The 17,381-nt window shown below is 51.5% G+C and overlaps 1 protein-coding gene across 8 annotated transcripts in view; it reads right to left on the bottom strand.

The window, feature by feature from the left end:
• The window catches only part of Cd6 (CD6 molecule), a 36,988-nt gene extending 22,881 nt beyond the window's left edge, over nt 1-14,107 (bottom strand). For 5 of the 8 annotated variants that reach the window (XM_046445633.2, XM_046445636.2, XM_046445632.2 and 2 more), the window contains exon 1: nt 13,899-14,106. In XM_046445633.2, coding sequence (XP_046301589.1) covers nt 13,899-13,959 — 61 coding nt within the window. In that variant the 5' untranslated portion in view covers nt 13,960-14,106. Of the gene's footprint in view, nt 1-13,898 lie in introns of all 8 variants that reach the window. The other 3 variants (XM_046445637.2, XM_046445635.2, XM_046445634.2) reach the window with 1 other exon arrangement.
• Between the last annotated feature and the right edge of the window lie 3,274 nt (nt 14,108-17,381).

The raw sequence follows: 17,381 nt of genomic DNA on the forward strand, positions 1-17,381 counted from the left end.
TCTGGGATGAGCAGCTCTCAGTTACAGCGTGAGGCCAGAGCCCCGTGCAGTGGTACACACCTATAATCCCGATACTCAGGAGGCTGAGGTAGGAGGATTGCAAGTTGGAGACCAGCCTGGATAATGTATGGAGACCCTATCTCAAAAAATAAAATAAAAATAAAAAGGACTGTGGGTGCAGTTCCGTGGTAGAGCAATCCCTAGTACCACACACACACACACACACACACACACACACACACACACACACACAAATGAGGCCAGAAAGGTCACCCTCACTTCCCCCTCCTCTGCCTCTCCTCACCTGCACTAATGGAGAGCTTCCTCTGGAAAGGAAAAGGAAAAGGTGAGAGAGGGAAACCTGGCACCAGGAAGGAACAGGCACGTGGCAGACGAGGAGCCACAGGACCACAAACACAGGAAAGTCTCTGGCCTTAGTGGTCCAAGGGAGGCCCGGCTACAGGGGACACTCTGCACCCTAGATGGGCAAGGAGACTGGGTAAAAGGGCAGGCCATGGATCCACTGCTGGGGCACAGACTTGGTACAGTCACTCTGGAAAACATGTCCATCATCATGATCCAGAGATGCCACTCCTGAGTAGTGTAGGGTTGGGATTTTTCACTTCTGCCTGAACATACAGTAACGAATGACCCACATACACACCCGCTACCGTAGACTGAATTGTGTCCCCCCACCCCCAAAAGATATGCTGGAATCTTATACTTCAAATGGGACCTTACTTGAAGGTCTTTAAAGAGGTGATCAAGTTAAAAGGGTGGACCCTAATCCAATAGGTGTCCTAAAATTAGGACACAAATACACTCGTAGCAGAAAGCCGTACTAAAATGAAGGCAGAGATTGCAATGGTGTTTCTGCAAACCAAAGGCGGGCCAGGGGCTGCCAGGAAACCTCTAGAAGCTACGGCGGGCTTGGAGCAGGTTCTCCCTCACAGCTGACACCTGGATCTTGGACTTCTAGCCTCCAGAACTGTGTGAACATAAATTTCTGTTTTTTGTGCCACTCAGTCTGTGATACTTGACTATGGCAGTGAAGTCACCTACTTTTACACCCAGGCCTGCCACAGAAAAAAAAATGGCTTCCAGGGCTGGGGACATGGCTCAGTTGGTAGAGTGCTTGCCTCACATGCACAAGGCCCTGGGTTCGATTCCCAGCACCATAAAAAAAGAAAAAGGCCTCCAGGGGAGGGAGCTCAGAGGAGCTTCTAGAGAGTTCTAGAAGGGAGGGGAGAAGCTGGCAAGATGGAGGGAGATGCCATCCTTTACTTCCAATACCCATGGAGTCTGTCAGCACACAAAAGCTTTGCAGGGCTGAGTTTCGGGGTTATGATGAGGTGGCTGAGAATTGAGCCCCATAGTTGCAGGGGACCAAAAATTATCCATCGGGGTCTACAAGGAGCTCCATCTACAGCACAGAAGCTGGGGATCTGACCTCTGGGTTGTACCCATCTTAGCTCAGAGGTCCTGAAACTTGCCCAAGTTCTCAGTGGAGGCTGAAATCAACACAAATCCCAGAATCCAAGCTTCCACGGCCACCTCACCCATGTGGACGAAAACCAGCCCAAAGCCATGAGCACCGGAGATGACCGGGACACTCCCGGGACTTCAAAAATTCCCTCCTCCAAGAACGAATGACTGTGCTGTGCGAAGGTGCTGGGTGAGATTGCCTCTCTCTCTTCAAGCCTTTTAATGTGGTCGCTGCAAGGTTTTTACAATAAGGATGACTAATGTTTACATCATGTCTAAACTTTCAGCCAGAATTGGGTGGGAGTGCAGAGAGCCGGGAGAATTGAGGCCAGCCTTGAGTAGGACCCCGGGTAAGTCCCCTGTTCAGGGCCTCAGTTTCTCCATGGTCAGAGACTGGGTTGGACCCCTTGGGGTCTGGCTGCAGGAGTTGGGGTACCCTCCCGGCCCTCCACCTCAGATTGTACGTTGCTTTTCTCCTGCGCCAGGCAGCCCTCGAGGCCTTGCCACCTGCTGCTTCTACCAATTAGTGAACCATTTCCCATGCCAGCCTGGGTTCAGAAGGCAATTGAAGATGCAAGATGAAATAGTGTTGAATCACACAATAAGCAAATTATGCCTTTTCCAATTCCTTACTCCTGCAAAAAAAAAATCTCAGCGGGGGGCTGCTCAGCCCCTGACACCCCACACTTTGTAACAAAGGAAGAGCTCACTGGGGCTTGGACAGGCAGGCTAAGCACCGACGCCTTCTTTCTCCACGTTTTATGTGTGTATTTGGGTCTATCCTGTTCCCTGAAGTAGTATTGGTTCCAGACATATGGTAGCGAAGGAAGATTTCTAGATTTAAATAAACTTAGATTTGAAAAAGGTGTTGATGTAAAAAATACTCGTTGAGTAATTTTGTACACACGAAGGGAAGATCACATCACAAACTCCTACGCTCAAAACTCTCTGATGATTTCTCCTTTCCCTTGAAATAATCCTAAACCCCAGTACCTATGCCCCCAACCCTGCCAACCCCGCCAACCTCATCTCCCCCATTCTCCCATTCCTCTGAAATCCCCTCTAGCAGGTCGACACCCTTCCTTTCTGACATTATGCTACTCTAAAAATGTGTTTACTTGCTTGTTCACGTCTCTCCTTCAACTACAAGCTCCTTGAAGACTAGGGCTTTGTTCCATGACCTCTGTGACTGAAAATGGCACCCACACATGATAGCAGAGAGGTGGCAAATGAGAACTGGCCATAGTGGCGGAGAGGAATGGAGCCAACCTCCAAAATCTGAGGCAGGGCAAGATGGTGGCCTGCGGGAGCGCTCCTACTTGCCTCATTCCTACAAGCCTTCCGCTGGCTCCCACCCAGGATCCAGCCAAGGAAACCCAGTCGATAAAGATAAATATAGAGGGGATGATGGAGCCGAATGACATCACTGCCAGGTAACCATAGTTAGAAGAACCGACTCAGGTTAGGATCATTCATAATGTCACAACTGGGGGGAGGGCACCAAGATCTTTACCTATTCTCCAATAATTTACCAACAAGATACGTGTTGATTACAAAGGGGGCCAAGAGAAACTTTACAGTGGAGACCCTCAGCAGATGACACCTTAGCCGGGATATCAGTTAGGCCAAGCAAAAAAGGACAAGTGATACCACACACTTGCTGACGGTGCCCAGAGAAGGACACGCATCACATCTGTGGTATTCCTTCCCAAAGAGGCATGATCTAAAACTAGTTAGGAGGAATTATCAGACATACTCAGAATACCTGGCCCGTATGCTTTAAGATCAACGTCATCCAAGAGAAAGAAAATCTGAGGAAGTGCTCAAGATCAAAAGAGAAGAATGAGAAGTGAGAATTAAATGCAGCACATTGAACAGAATTTTCTTTTGTCGTAAAAGTTATTATCTGCTGGGTGTGGTAGGGTGCGTGCAAGTGATCTCAGCTACCTGGGAGGCTGAGACGGGAGTTCTCAATTGAGACCAGAATGGATTAAATAGCAACTCGGTCTTGAAAAACAAAAAAAGCAGCAAAAGGACAAAATCAAAATGTATTGGAATATTTGTTTCCCCAACCTACTCTCAAATGGTCCAGGAAAAAAGTAATAGGTAAGAGAAAAAAAATATAGACATGATAAAGCAAATGGCGTTCGCTAAGCAGTCAGAGCCTGCATCTGGAACTTGCTGTGTTAGTCTTGCAGCGTCTCAGTAAGTCTGAGATCATGCTGAAATAAACCGTTTAAGAAGCCCTGGGAGAAGATGCCGGAGCCCAGGGACTGAGGCAGCTGGGCGGGCTCGGCAGAGCTGCAGTACAGGCCACCCCTCGCCTCCCCCAGCAGGGACATCAGAGCCCAGGGTCACCCGTGCTCACGCTGAACCCAGTCTGCCCTGCCACCTTGCAGGGAAGTGGGGAGCTGAGCATGCGTGGGGTACTGCGTGGGATACCGCGTGGGAAGAGGCCCTGGTGGGACCTGCAGAATTGGCTTCTCACCGGAGCTCTGGACCTCAGGAGCCTCCCTTCCCACGTGCAGCTGGGTTCTGACAAATGAGAGGACCCGACTGCTGGCTCTCTGGGTTCCTTCCAGCTTGGACGCTGCTGTGTTCCTAGAAGCCCATCTGGGCAGGGCCACGCGTTTCTCCAGTGGTTTAATTCCTTGGGAGAGCATGATCCCTGGATGGGAGAAGGGATGCGAGGTGCCTGGCACAGGGGGGGTGGGCAGCTGGCAGTCGATGTGCCACCCTTCCCCGGCCTCTGCCTGCCCCCAGGATCCCCTTCTGGTACTGACGAACATGCAGCAAAAAACATACTGACAGGCACATAGAATCTATCCCCAACTCCATTCAGAAAGAGGCAGCTGGTGGGGGTGGGCCAGTGGCCAGTAGGCGACTCGGGTCCCAGGGCGGTAGCCGCCGATCGTACCGCTTAAGGTCTCTGGGCAGCAGTCTGCTCTTACATAAAATGGACAGAGCTCAGCTTTGCTTCTGAAGACAGTGACCGTACCTCCATGTCCAGCCTGAGGCACAGCAGGAGGTGACCTCCGCAGTGGAAGTGGGGTGCTCGGGTGGGATCCCCTGAGCCACCCCCAGATCTGAGGCTTCTCTTCACAGCCTGTGCCCCACTCCTAACCCCTGTGGTGATGTGGCCCAGGGGGGACTCCAGAGGGGATCTGGGCATCTGCTGGTGCCACCTGGAGTCCCCCCCAGAGGTTAGGAGTGGCCGGAAGTGTAGAGGCTGGATCTTCTACTGTGTGCCCAAACACAGGGGAGACCCAGGGCACCCTCCCTTGCAGAGGAAAGCAGGAATCACTTTCCTGATTTGGGGACCTATCCAGGATCACCCAAGGGACAGAGGCCCAGCCACTCAGCCTCCTCCACCCAACACCCTGCCGGGGCCTCATGGCCTCTCTCAGGCGCGGTTTTCAGGCAGAAGGCAGTGGGGCCGCAGGAGCCCATGAATTTGTGGGTGGAAGCCTGGGCCCTTCTCGGTTCTCCCTCTGCGGCCCCATCTTGTGAGCGCTTGCCCTGGCTGTTGTGGCCCAGGGGGTCTCCTAGCAGGCCAGCCTTCCCAGGAAGCCCCGTCTTTCTCCAAGTGCCCCACCGCCCACCTCTCATGGAGCTGCACCCACCCCTGGGCTCTGAGGACTGCCCTTGACACTGCTGCCCAGCTGGGGAAGCCGAGGCTCGGTGCAGCTACCCAGGCTGGCCGCGACAGAGCTGGCTCTACACGGGTCCTTGACAGCCCACCCAAGGCTGGGTGGGGTGTGGAAAGTATCCAGAGACCAGGGCGAGGACTTTCCTGCAGAAATCTTGAGGTGGGTGGGGTCCCCTGCCCGATTTCTAGGGCTGAGAAAGAGCGTTGGCTTTGGAGATGGAGGTCGAGTTAGAGACCTGGTAACTGCTACAGTCCAGGAAGAGTCCCTTCACCTCCCCAGGCCTCAATCACTCAATCAGTAAAATGGGGATAGTTGATCATAAATCCATAAGAAGGCCATTTTATGTTGTGCCCTGAGGCCACTGTCCCTGCCACTGCCCGGGTAGGTGTGCATCTTGGGTGTGTACATCGCTCAGTCGGTCACGGTGTGTGGTGTTCTCACGGCTGTCAGCCCATGACATCCTCACGACACACCAGCTGGGAGGAGCCTCGACTGCAACTCCCTGGAAATTGTGGCCTCCCGCACCCAACAGGACCCCTGAGATCAATGGGGCTGGCCGATGGTCAGTCCCCACAGCCAGCCCCTCATGGGCTATCCCACCTTCAGGTTTCTGCTTACATGGGTCTTTCTGCCTGAAATCCTTTTCCTTCCCTTAACTTTTAATTTTGAAATTATAGAAGAATTATACAAGAAATTGCAAAAATAGCACAGAGACATGCCGTGTATCCATTGCCCAGCTTCCTGGTTACATGGCTAGAGCAGGTGGCCAAGACCAGGAAGTCGATACTGGCGCGTGATCAGCTCCCACACCAGTTCTCGCTCGCACTCCTTTTAAAATGCCTTTGTGCCCAGAATGTTCTCGGCACCCTTCTCTGCCCTTCTCTGTGTACTAACACCTTCTGTTCCTCAATGCCATACTCTATGAGACAGCAATGTCCCCCTTTCTGAAAAACAGCCTTGTCCCGTCCTCCCTGCCCTGACTCTCAGCTCCCTGAGACACCCTGAATCTGAAGGATTTAGAGTGAGGATTCAGGAGATGTACAGACACGGACTTTCACATTCAGCATCAGGTACCACCGGGGATGAGCTACATAACTCTCCGAGCCTCAGCTTCCCCACCCTCTAAATGGGGGCGATAGTTCCAGCTCGGCGGGGTACAGGGTCGACGAGTCAACCCAAGGTGGTGCCGTTCTTCCCTCCACAGACTCTGGCTTGGAGGAGTCCCGGTGTGGGGTGAGCCTTCCAAGGAGAGACTTGGAGAGTGGTGAGTCCCTGCAGTGAGGGAGGTAAGCTGCCATGCCTGTGCTGACCCTGGTCACACTAGAAGGTATTCCATGGAAACCTTTCATATCTCAGCGCCAGCCCGGGGCCTGGCACACAGCAGGTGCTGAATAAATGCACAGAGACGAAGCCTCCCCTCAGGTAAGCTTTCCCTTGGCTCACGGCGCCTCTTTGACTTTGCCTTCCTTCTTGGCCCTGATCCACTTGGCAACTGGCAGGAAAGCGGGGCCACGGTGGGCAGGGGAGCCGGGCTCCCTCTCATCTGTGGCCAAGAGGCCTTTCAGGGAGGGTGTCCCAGGACCTCAGCTGGGAGTCAGGCCCCTCACAGCTGCTGCTGAACTCAGAGGGGAGGTCACCAGCCAGGGGGGGTGGGGATGGTATTTGGAGGAGCACTGAGGACCTCCTGGACCCAAGCCAGGCCACTCCCTTGTGACTGAGGAGCCCTGCACTGCCTGCGGGAGACTAAGCCCAAGTTCTGGCACTTACCAGCTACATATTTTGGACACATTTCTTAAGCCTCGCTAAACCTCAGTTTCCTCATCTATAAAATGGGTTTGCCACGTGGGTCAACGAGCTCATCGTGCAAATAGTGTTAACTACCAGACCCTGTGTTCCTCTGCACAGGGATTCTTTGACCTGGTCTTGCGACATTTATAAGCTAACATTTTTTTTTTTTGAGCACTGCATTTTGCTTGGGTATTTTTCAGAAGCATTATCTAAATTGACTTTTACACCCTGGTGAGCTGGGAGTTTTATCTCTCACGTGCAGCACAGAATCAACCTCAGGGTCATGCAGACTAGAACGGGAAACCTAAGCCCGCCTGACCCCAGGGTCCCAGCTAGGGTTGTGATACTGGGCCCAAACTAGGGCTAAATTCTGCTGCTCACAGTCAGCCGCCCTGCTCCACGCCTCTGAGGTGCCCTGGACCATACTTAGAGGGAAAGGATTTTTAGGCAACATCCTTAGTGTTCAATTTGCCCACTTTTTTTCCAGGGAGGCACTGGGGTCAGAGAAAAGAAAACACGTGTCTCAGATGACCCTGCAAGTGAAGGTTAGAGATAGTTTCAAAACTCCATTCCTATCTCCCCCCCCCCCAGGGCTCCTTCTCTTCCTCGGTTGCAGGGGCTCCGTTTCCCAGAGCGGAAGTGGGGAGCATGGTTTGCATACCACCCCCAGCTTCACGGCTCACCAGGGAAATGCAGGAGCTTGCTAGGTGTCTGGGGCCTGCTTGGTCTGCGTCCCTTCCATCCAGAATGTCCTCAGGCCGCTGGGCAGGCGGCCTCCCCCTGAATCCTGTATGGGGGCATGGTGCCCAGCCCCTCTGGATCAGTGTTTTCAAAGCAAGAAGCGAATACTCCAAGGTACGAACAATGGTCAGGTGTCACCAACCAGACACATGTGCCATTAAGTTACGTGAGGAAGTAAATGTCCCTTTATCTTTATTTCAGCCATTATGATGCCTTTCCATACCCACACCACTCCATTCCAGCAAAAAAAAAAAAAAAAATAGCAAAGCATCCGGCTAGGATTGAATGACATGGTTTTGGGTCCATTAAGTTTGTCTTCACCATTACCCTCATTATGCTGCTTTACATTTGCTTTCCTTTCGAGTGAGCCATATACAGTTTCTTCTAAAATTAAATGTATTTACACATTTAAGCCAGGCATGGAGGCCCATTCCTATAATCCCTGTGATCCAGGAGGCTGAGGCAGGAGGATCACAAGTTTGAGAGCAGCCTGGGCAACTTAGTGAGACCCTGCCTCAAAATTTAAAAAGCAACTAAATAAAATAGGCTGGGGACAGAGCTCAGTGGAAAAGCACTCCTGGGTTCAATCCCCAGCACCACAAAAATAAATACAGCAGTTCATTAGTTGGTTAGTTCGTTAAACAAAAATAAAACAAAGCATCAATTAAAAGGAGCGTTAAGTGGATTGTGAGGTAAAGAAGGTTTAGAATGAGAGGCCCCAGGAAGAGCGCTCTGGGCCACTCCCCATGCTCTGACCCTGCACACCCCAGGCCAGGTAGACCACTGCAGAGGATGAAGGGAGAGTCAGAGGACACTGTGGCTGGCAAAGCAGACAGGAGCTGGGGACACCAGCCCCACAGGGTGCAGGCCTAGCACCCGGCGTGGGCGTCAAAGTCAGTGGTTTCATGTCTGTGGTCCAGGCCGGGGGAAGGTGGCCTCGTACCTGGGTGCTCTTCCTATTAGGCAGCTCTCAGAGGCCCTCCAGCCCCCATCCTGAAGACTCAGTAGGGGCCACCTGCCTGTTTCTACCTGTCCCAGGGAGAAGGCTGGTTCCTTAGCCTCAGACTCCAACAGCTAGAGCCCAGTACAATTCCTATTGGGAAATGGCTGAACACGGAGGCAGTGTATCTGGCTCATTCCAGATCCCTCTGTGATCATCTGGGTCAGTGTACTAGTCCCACCACCCTGGATGGCCCTTGCAGTAATGGCCATGCTAACTGTCCTCACCAGTCACCAACCTGCACCTAGACGGCCACACTAAGCTGGTCCCACATTATGGATACACCTGCGACACCTAGTCTTTTATTTGTTTGTTTATTTTTGGTGCTGGGGATTGAAACCAGGGCCTTGCACATGCTAGTCAAGTGCTCTGCCGCTGAGCCACATCACCAGCCCAAAGACAGAGTCTTGCAAACAGGAAGAATGCGCAAAAAAAAGGCGAACAGAAAATGAATGTGAGCATTTGATTTAATCCAAATCAAATGGGGAGCCCCTTAGCATGAGGAGACAAATGAATAGGATTAGGTTTGTGTCATTTGGATGCAGAGATTGGGGGTCGAGGGACCAGCCCGCTAGGAGGGCACGAGCTGTCCTGAAGGATGCAACATGTCCGTCAGCAGAAGCATGGGGGGACTGTATCTTAATTTTGGCAAAACAACAAAAAAACTGACCTGAACTCAAGTCCACTGAGATGGAAAATTCCAACCTGCTTGGGATAACCCAAGTCACCTGATTTCACAATTGATTTCTCCTTAGTAGGGGGCTTTTAATCCCAGGAAGATTAGACTTTAGAAAGTGGAGACAAGAAAGTAAACAAAAATCCCTAGAAGCTGTACTTTTTTACTGACTGTGTCAAGTTCTGTGTGTGTTGGGGCCTGAAGTCCTGGGATTTAGAACCTGTAGAGTTTTTCACAGATGTGATGGAGTCACCGACTTCAATTCAAATTTCAAGTTTAACATTTAGGGGAACTCCGCAACGCCTGTGAGTGCCATTAGAATATTTACCAGATCTGAGTAGTCGGGACCCATCTCAGTTTTTTAAGAACTAAAAGCCTCCTCTGAAATTCTTGGGAAGGTCTTTTCGTTTTGCTTTTGCGGTGCTGAGGATGGGAGCCAGGGTCTCCCGCGTGCTCAGCCAGCTCCCCACCACTGAGCTACACCCCCGCCCTTGTTTTCTATTCTGTAAGAAAATGGGATCCATGGAGCCGGGTGTCCCCAGGTGGTAGAGAGCTTGTCTACCACTCCACTCAGACAGCAGTTTTGGGTTCCATCCCCAGAACCACAAAATTAAGAATTAAAAGGAAGAAAATGGGATTCATTAAATTCATAAATGCAATTTAGAATATCAAAGGCAGTGTTATTTAGTATAAATATAATGCAAGCGACCTGTGTATTTTAAAGCTTGCTAGTAACCACGTTTAAAGCAAAAAGGGAGGCAAACTTGATTATAGTAACCCTCCATATCTAAAATATTGTCATTTTGACATGTAGTTCACAATTTATTAATGAGATAAATTACTCTTTTTTTTTTTTTGTACTGAGGATTGAACCCAGGCCCTCAAGCATGCTATGCAAGTACTTTACCGCTGAGCTATATCCTCAGCCCTTTTGAAAAAAATTTACTTTGATACAGAGTCTTATTACGCTACCAAGGCTGACCTCAAACTTGAACTCCTCCTGCCTCGGCCCCCCAAGTAACTATGATTACAGATTAAATCCTTTCTTAGAACTCACCTTCAGAATCTGCTATATATTCTACACTTTACATGTCTCAATTTGAACTACCACATTTTAAGTGTGTTTCTAGTGGCTACCATGTCGGACAGCACAGATCTAAGGGAATTCATTAGCTGCAGATATCAAGGATATGTATTATTTAAGGACGCTTACTCTGTTCAGCTTTGTTGGTTCAAATATTAAAGACTTTATGAAAGTCATTGTTAAAAATCAATGGGCTTATTGATAAAATGATGTTTGTGTACTGAATTTGCAAGTTAAGGGGGAAAAAACAGATTCTTAAATTTTTGTTTTTTATCCATCTGTTTTTTTGTTTTTGTGGTACAAGGATCAAACTCAGGGCTTCACACATGATAAGTAAGTGCTCTACCTATAAGCTACATCCCCAGCCCTATCTTAAATTTTTTAATAAGAGGCAAATATTTTTTTCTTGCTTTTCCTTTTGCGCGAGGCCGGTCATAGAACCCAGGGCCTTGTGCATGCTAGGCAAGTGCTCCACCACTGAACCATAGGCCCAGCCCAAAATATTGTTATTTTAAAGTAACCACAAACTGCCTTTTCAGCACACAAATGCAGCCCTTAAGGACCTTACCATCTACGGCACTGATGGGATTAGAGTCATGGGCCTGGTTCTGTGTGACCACCTCAGAGAGTTGGGTCTGCACGGGCCCTTAAGAGTTCTGCCCCAAACACTCCCATTCCACGGACAGGGAAACAGGCCCAGAGGAGACCAGCAGCTGGCTGCATGGTGAATCAGCGGCAGGACTGGGCCAAAGCTTCAGTCTCCTGACCCCACCCATCCTCCCCAGTGAAAGTTCCTTCTCTCTGCCCCCTTCATCCCCAGTTGACACATCAGGAAACGGAGGCACAGAATCGGAGGGTTCCGGACTGAGGGCTGCAGGGAGCAACAGCAGCAAAATCAGAAGGCCTAGATCCCTAAAGTCCCCGTCACCCAAACAACATAAAGTCCCTGCCAGAGGCCACTCCAGAACCCAGGCCACCTGGGCAGAGCGAGAGCCGTGGGAGACCCGGGCTGGAGAGCTGGAGCAGGGCAGGAGGTCTGCCAGTGGTCAGAGGGCCAGACTCTACCAGCCTGAAGGCCCCGCAGGGCCGGGCAGCCCACTCAGGCTTTGGACCTCGTAGCTCCTGGGCGTCCCCCAGGCCTCGTTCTCGGTTTCTTTTCCTCCCTATTCTTCATCATTTCCCTTTTCTCTTTAGAGGCTCTAATTTCTTTCCCCAAACATGGTTGGCCCCAAACAGACCCCCCACATGCAGCTCTAGGACACAGAGGACCAGGACAGACAGCAGGAAGCTCAGACAAGCCACGGGCTGGCGGCTCAGCCTCCCTCCCGTCGGCCCTGGAGCTGGGATGCAAGCCTGCTTTGGGGTGCAGTTTTCTTCTGCCCAGAAAGCCCTTCCCACCAGGCTGTGTTTCTCAGCAGGAAAAATCAGACCATGTGTGGCCCTGGACAGTCTCAGGGAAAGGCTCTGAATGCCATTACATCACAGTGAGGGAACTGCACCCTGCTCAGAGCCTCGGTCCCTCCGAAAAAACCTAGTAGAAAAAAGCGATTGGAGCCAAGGTCTTCATCACCTCCTTCACATCACCCCTTTAACAAGGAGGTGCCCTTGAGCTTCAGACTCAAGGTCCTTGGCATGCTTTCAACTTTCAGCTAGAATATTAACAGATTTTTCCCCCTGTTCCAGGGGGTTGAAGGCAGGGGTGCTTTACGACTGAGCTATGTCCCCAACCACTTTTCTATTTTCTTTTGAGAGAGGGTCTTGCTAAATTGCTGAGGCTGGCCTCAAACTTGCGATCCTCCTGCCTCAATCTCCCAAGTCGCTGGGATTACAGGCGTGTGCCACAACCCCGCGGTTCCAAAATGTTTTTTTTTTGCCGCCATTCATTTTAATGCTTCTCCTTACCTTTTATTTATGGCAAATGATATTGGTTTTCCATTTACAACCGTGATGTAAACTTTCCTTTCAAAACTAAACTTGTATTTGTAACAAAAAGTGAGTCAACTGAACATCAACAGAGTTTCAAAAACACCAAGGAGAGCACGATTGCTGGGAATGTGGTGGGCCGGGCAGCTCTTAGGGCGAGAGAGACTGACGGGTAGGGAGCTGGGCTCCAAGGACCAGCTCTGACCCCCTAAGCTCTGCCCCGGCCCCTGAGGTCCCAGCTCCCCTTCAGGCAGTATTCAAGGCCTGTTCTCTTGGACCACTGGATCAGCTGGCCCGTGGGCTCTAGCACGAGGGCCCCTGGTTCTCATTCTGCTAGGAAGAGCTGATCTGAAGCCCTGGGTGGAGTCAGCCATAGACCTTTCTGACCCTGACCTAATCCTGAGTCTACTGCTAGGCCTCCTGGCGAGGGCAGAGGAGGTGGCTCTGATGGAGAGGTGGACGGAGGGCCTCTCACATCGTCTGCTCTCAGCTCAGGGCTGAAGAAAGCTGAGTGCCAGGAGCCGCCTGGGGAAATGCTGGTCAAGCCAGGGAGGCAAAGCCAAGGCCTGACCCTTGCAGGCCGAAAACGCACAGATTTGCGGCTCCCAGAGCAAAGTGGCTTTCCTTAAACCAGTGTGCCGTCAGGGGGCTTGGAGCACACACCTGCAGATGGAGACTGAGAGAAGAGACCACCCCTCAGCGCTCCCCACATGCTCCCAGCCCCCGAGCCAGCTCAACGCCCGTGTCTGACATGGCCTTCCTGAGTCTCCCTCACACCAAATTGAAAGCACCCGATTCCCCTTTTGCAGGGTGGACTTCTCCCCCGAGGCTGAGTGCTGTGTTCCAAATGGGAGTACCCAACAGGACAGGAGCTCCTGCGTCTCTGGCCCCTGCCCAGCTCTGGCTGGCTTGGACTGTCTCCCACACAGGTCCTTGGGCCCAAGAATTTAGTAAGCGCAGCTCTGTGGCCACCTGGTCCAGGGCCCAAGTGGGGAGGGTACCTTGGCACTCGGAGGCCGTCAGAATGGCGAGGCGTGGTTCTCCAGAGCATTCCTGCTTGTCTGTGCCCTCAACTACCCCAAGAGGTTGTTCCAAAGCCACCAGCGACTGATTGTTGGGAGTTCTGAGTTTGGGTTTTAGGATCTGGTGAGCCCCGAGCTTTAGCATCGGTGTTGAAAGTAGGTCTATCACATTCCTTTCTCTCTGGAAGGTGAGGCTCCTTCCGTGAGCTGGTAAGAAATGGGGGAGGGGGAGTTCCCAGCCTACCGGTGGGAGGTGTGTCTCCCTCCTCAGACCCGGGGGCCCCCGCGGTGCCTCAACACCTCACTCCCAGGAGGACTCTTTGGACAGCAGCACTGCCCAGCCACATTTCAGCCCCTTGAAGGGGTTCCTGGGCCCTCTCCAAGCCCCAGGGCTGTCACCCCAGCCAGGGCCTCCTGGTCATGTCTTTGCTATCAGGCTCCAGAAAGGTGGCCACGAGGAGACTACCAGAAAGGGGCCAAGAGGGTAGGACCCAGCCGGAGTGGCAAGAGGTGACAGAAGGGTGGCTACCTGAGAGGGCTGCCGTCAGCCATCCAGCGATTCCCAAGAAGAGCCACATGTCTTGAGCCATCTCTGACTGCTACGCGTGCCTGTCCACGGGAAGCACCATCCTGGGCCTGGAGGAGGACGCTGTGTGCCCGTCTCTCCTGCGCTGCCCTTTCTGTTCCTGTTGGTGTCTTTCTCTCTGCTGCTCTCTCCTACACACAAGCGACCAAACTCAGCCTGTGAGATCTCACGCCTCTACGCTCTGCTTGTGGTTTTGGTCTCCAGGAAGCCGGGCTCGTGTTGCACGGGCTGGTGGGGGAGCCCTAGCCGCCTGTGCCATGATCCCACCAAACCCACACGAACCCGGAGAGTCCTAGAGGAACACACTTCCCCAAAGGTCTTCTCAGAAAGGAAAAAAGGAACAAAAGGGCCATGCCTCATTCCTGGTGACAGAGGGGACACTGGCATTTAGCACATGCCGAGTCAACCCAAGCTGGAAAAGTGACCCATTGTTGTCCCATTCCACAGAGCCCAGCTCTCATGGGATCAAATCCCAAGGGTGGCCTGGTTCTTGGGTGTCATGGTGGCTGGAAAGCAGGAGGGTGTGGTCATGAGCCTCAGCCAACCCCAGAAAAAATGTCGATGGCCAAAGATTTGAGAGATCGTCTCCCACCTCCTTCTGCAGAGAAGGGACCCCAGCCCACATGGGAGCTGCCTGCCGAGAGGGCACAGAAGGGCCTGACTCCCCCCAACACTCCCTGCCCCCCAGCCACTGATTGAGCGTGTCTCTGGGGGAGTCAGGCGTGGGAGCTGGGGCTGGAGGGAGAGCAGGATGTCAACAGGCCCCAGTGGGGGAGGTCTCTGGGCCAGAAGGAGCAGCAGGGGCACAGGGCTGGAAGAGGAAGGCCCAGGGCTGCCCAGGAAGTGCCAAGTGGTGGCCAACTGGACGTTTGCCAACAGACAGACACCACAGGAAGGAGGCAGGGACCAAGTGTGTTTAATTGACCACTGTACTCCAAAGGGAGCATACAGTAGGTGCTGAATAAATGTTGAATGAATGAAGGAATAGATCACTTGGTTGTTCAAGAACAACCTGGGGTCCAGAAAGGGGCTGGTTCCCATTTCTGGCCCTATCCTGTAGGGTCCCATGTCAGGTCACCCCTCCTGCCCCTGGCCCCCTTTCTTCATTTCTTCACCTGTGGAATGGTGACGATTCTGACTCCATTGGGTTGCAACCCAGGGCACATTTGAGTGGCAGGTTTTGGAGCCACAGGGAATCAGGCCCCTCCCACTTTAAGACCCTGCCCCGCCCACAGTGGGGGTAGATTCCCCTCTGGTCCCGGCTGAGGCTGCCCTCTAGTGGAGAGTCACTGGCAGCACAGGCTGGGGCACAGTCAGGTCCAGCTCCTGGGTTCAGTTCCACTCATCTCCAGAGACTTGGGTAGAGAGGAACCATCTCCCTGACCTCAAGGAGCACAGGGTTTACAAACACAAAGTGACCAAACCACCAGCCAGGTGGAGATGAACCCAGGGCGAGGTCTTCTGGACCTGAGAGAAGGCACATTTGAAATGGGCTGGGAAGGATGATTTGGCTTCCATTTCTGACCAAAACATCAGAAAAAAAAAAAAAAATCTTCTAAGCCATTTTCTAAAATGCATAGCCAAGATGGCAAGCAAAGAAGGGGAGTCACCAGAGGTCAAAGATGACAAGAAGGCACAGGTCCAAAGAAGCAGGAAAAGAGGCATCTGCTGATCCCAGGTGGCCAAGCACATTAGTGGTGTAAGGGCCTGGACGGAGCAAGTGGAGAACAAGATCTGAGCCCCCTGCCTAAAGCAAAGAGCACCAAACCCAGTACCCACAGTGGGTGAACTTGGAAAGAAAGCTCCTCCTGATGAGATGAGAAAAGCTAGTCTAGCTCAACATTGACCGAGTGAAAGACAAGGGACCATCAACCCAGAATGCTCCTGACCACCCACTGACCCACAAATGGGTCTGGAGGAGGGATCTCAGTGCCTGTTGTGAGAGCTCCCCCAACCCAAACACGATGAATAACAAGAAATCTACACCAAGCACTTGGAGTAGCCAAACTGGGGCTCACAAGGGCGAATGTGGATGCACTGTGAAGTACAACTGTAGTTAGCTCCTCAGAATGAACAACCAAGGCCAGAAGACAGTCACTAAATATCTCAAAGTACTAAGAGAAAATAGCTGTCAACCTGGAGTATCTTCCAAGAACGAGACCGAAAAGATTTTGCTATGGTGTAGATGCATCTGCCAAAGTTCATGTTCATATGTCAATGGTATGGCGGTGGGTGGACTTTGGGACATAATTAGTGTTAGAGGAGGCCTGGAGGGTGGGTCCCCCATGGTGGGATTGGTGGCTTTATAAGAAGAGGAAGAGAGACTCCAGGTTGCACACTCCTGTGCTCTTGCATCTCATCACATGGTGCCCTCTGCCATGTGGTCAGGCAGCAGATTCCAGCGTGGCGACACTGACTTCCCAGCCTCCACCACTGTAAGAAGTAGACTTCTTTTTACCCAGTGTGTGGCGTTTATCTTGTAACAACATAAAACAGATAAGACAGATTCCTTTTCAGATAAAAACTGAGAGCATTTACAACTCCACAGACCTTGGCCTCGGGGAACTCTGGAAGGTGTTCTTCAAGAACCAGAAAAATAATCCCAGAAAGAAAATCTAAGTTTCACGTAGGAGTGGTGGCAAAGAAATATATAATTAGAGAGATAGATTAAATAAGCATTAAGTGTACTAAACAATTATAATAATGTCTAATTTATAGAGTTAGTGGGGAAAACACAGATAAAACTAAAGAACCAGAAAACCAGAGCCAGTGAACCGGGAAGGCGTAATCAGAGATAGGAAGCTGTATTATTTGGTGGGAGGGAAAACGTTGACCTACCTTTTGACTTTTGTTTTAGTCAGTTTTTTCATCGCCATGACCAAAAGACCTGACAAGAACAACTTAAAGGAGGAAAATTTTTATTTTGACTCATGGTTTCAGAGGCTTGGTCAGTCCATGGTTGACCAACTCCATGGTTCTGGGCCCAAGGTGAGACAGAGCATCATGGCGGAAGGGTGTGGCAGAGGAAAGCAGCTCAGGATATGGCCACAGGAAGCAGAGAGAGAGAGCTGCTCCCCCAAATTTCCACCCTCAGTGACCTACTTCTTCCAACCACTCCCTACCAGTAGTAGTCTACAATCACTACCCAGTTCATTCCCAACAGTGGATTAATCCAGTGGTGAAGTTCATGTTCTTATAACCCAATCATGTCACCTCTGAAAATTCTGACACATGAACTTTTGGGGTCACCTCATTTCGAAACCATAACCACTTTGTTAAGTACAATGCGTTTGTTAAGCTGATAGAGCAATGAGGGAGAGCGCCTGTTATAAACCAAAAGAGGACCACAAAAGTAAAAATGAAATAGGAAGAACAGGACTAACGGAAGGATGGTGGTTTCCGCAGGTGGAGGTGGGTGCAGGGTGC

This window comes from Marmota monax, unplaced genomic scaffold, assembly GCF_021218885.2.
Source record: "Marmota monax isolate L192 unplaced genomic scaffold, Marmota_monax_Labrador192_F-V1.1 WCK01_AAM20220418_F8-fsc00038, whole genome shotgun sequence".
In the NCBI taxonomy this organism is placed as follows: Eukaryota; Metazoa; Chordata; class Mammalia; order Rodentia; family Sciuridae; genus Marmota; species Marmota monax.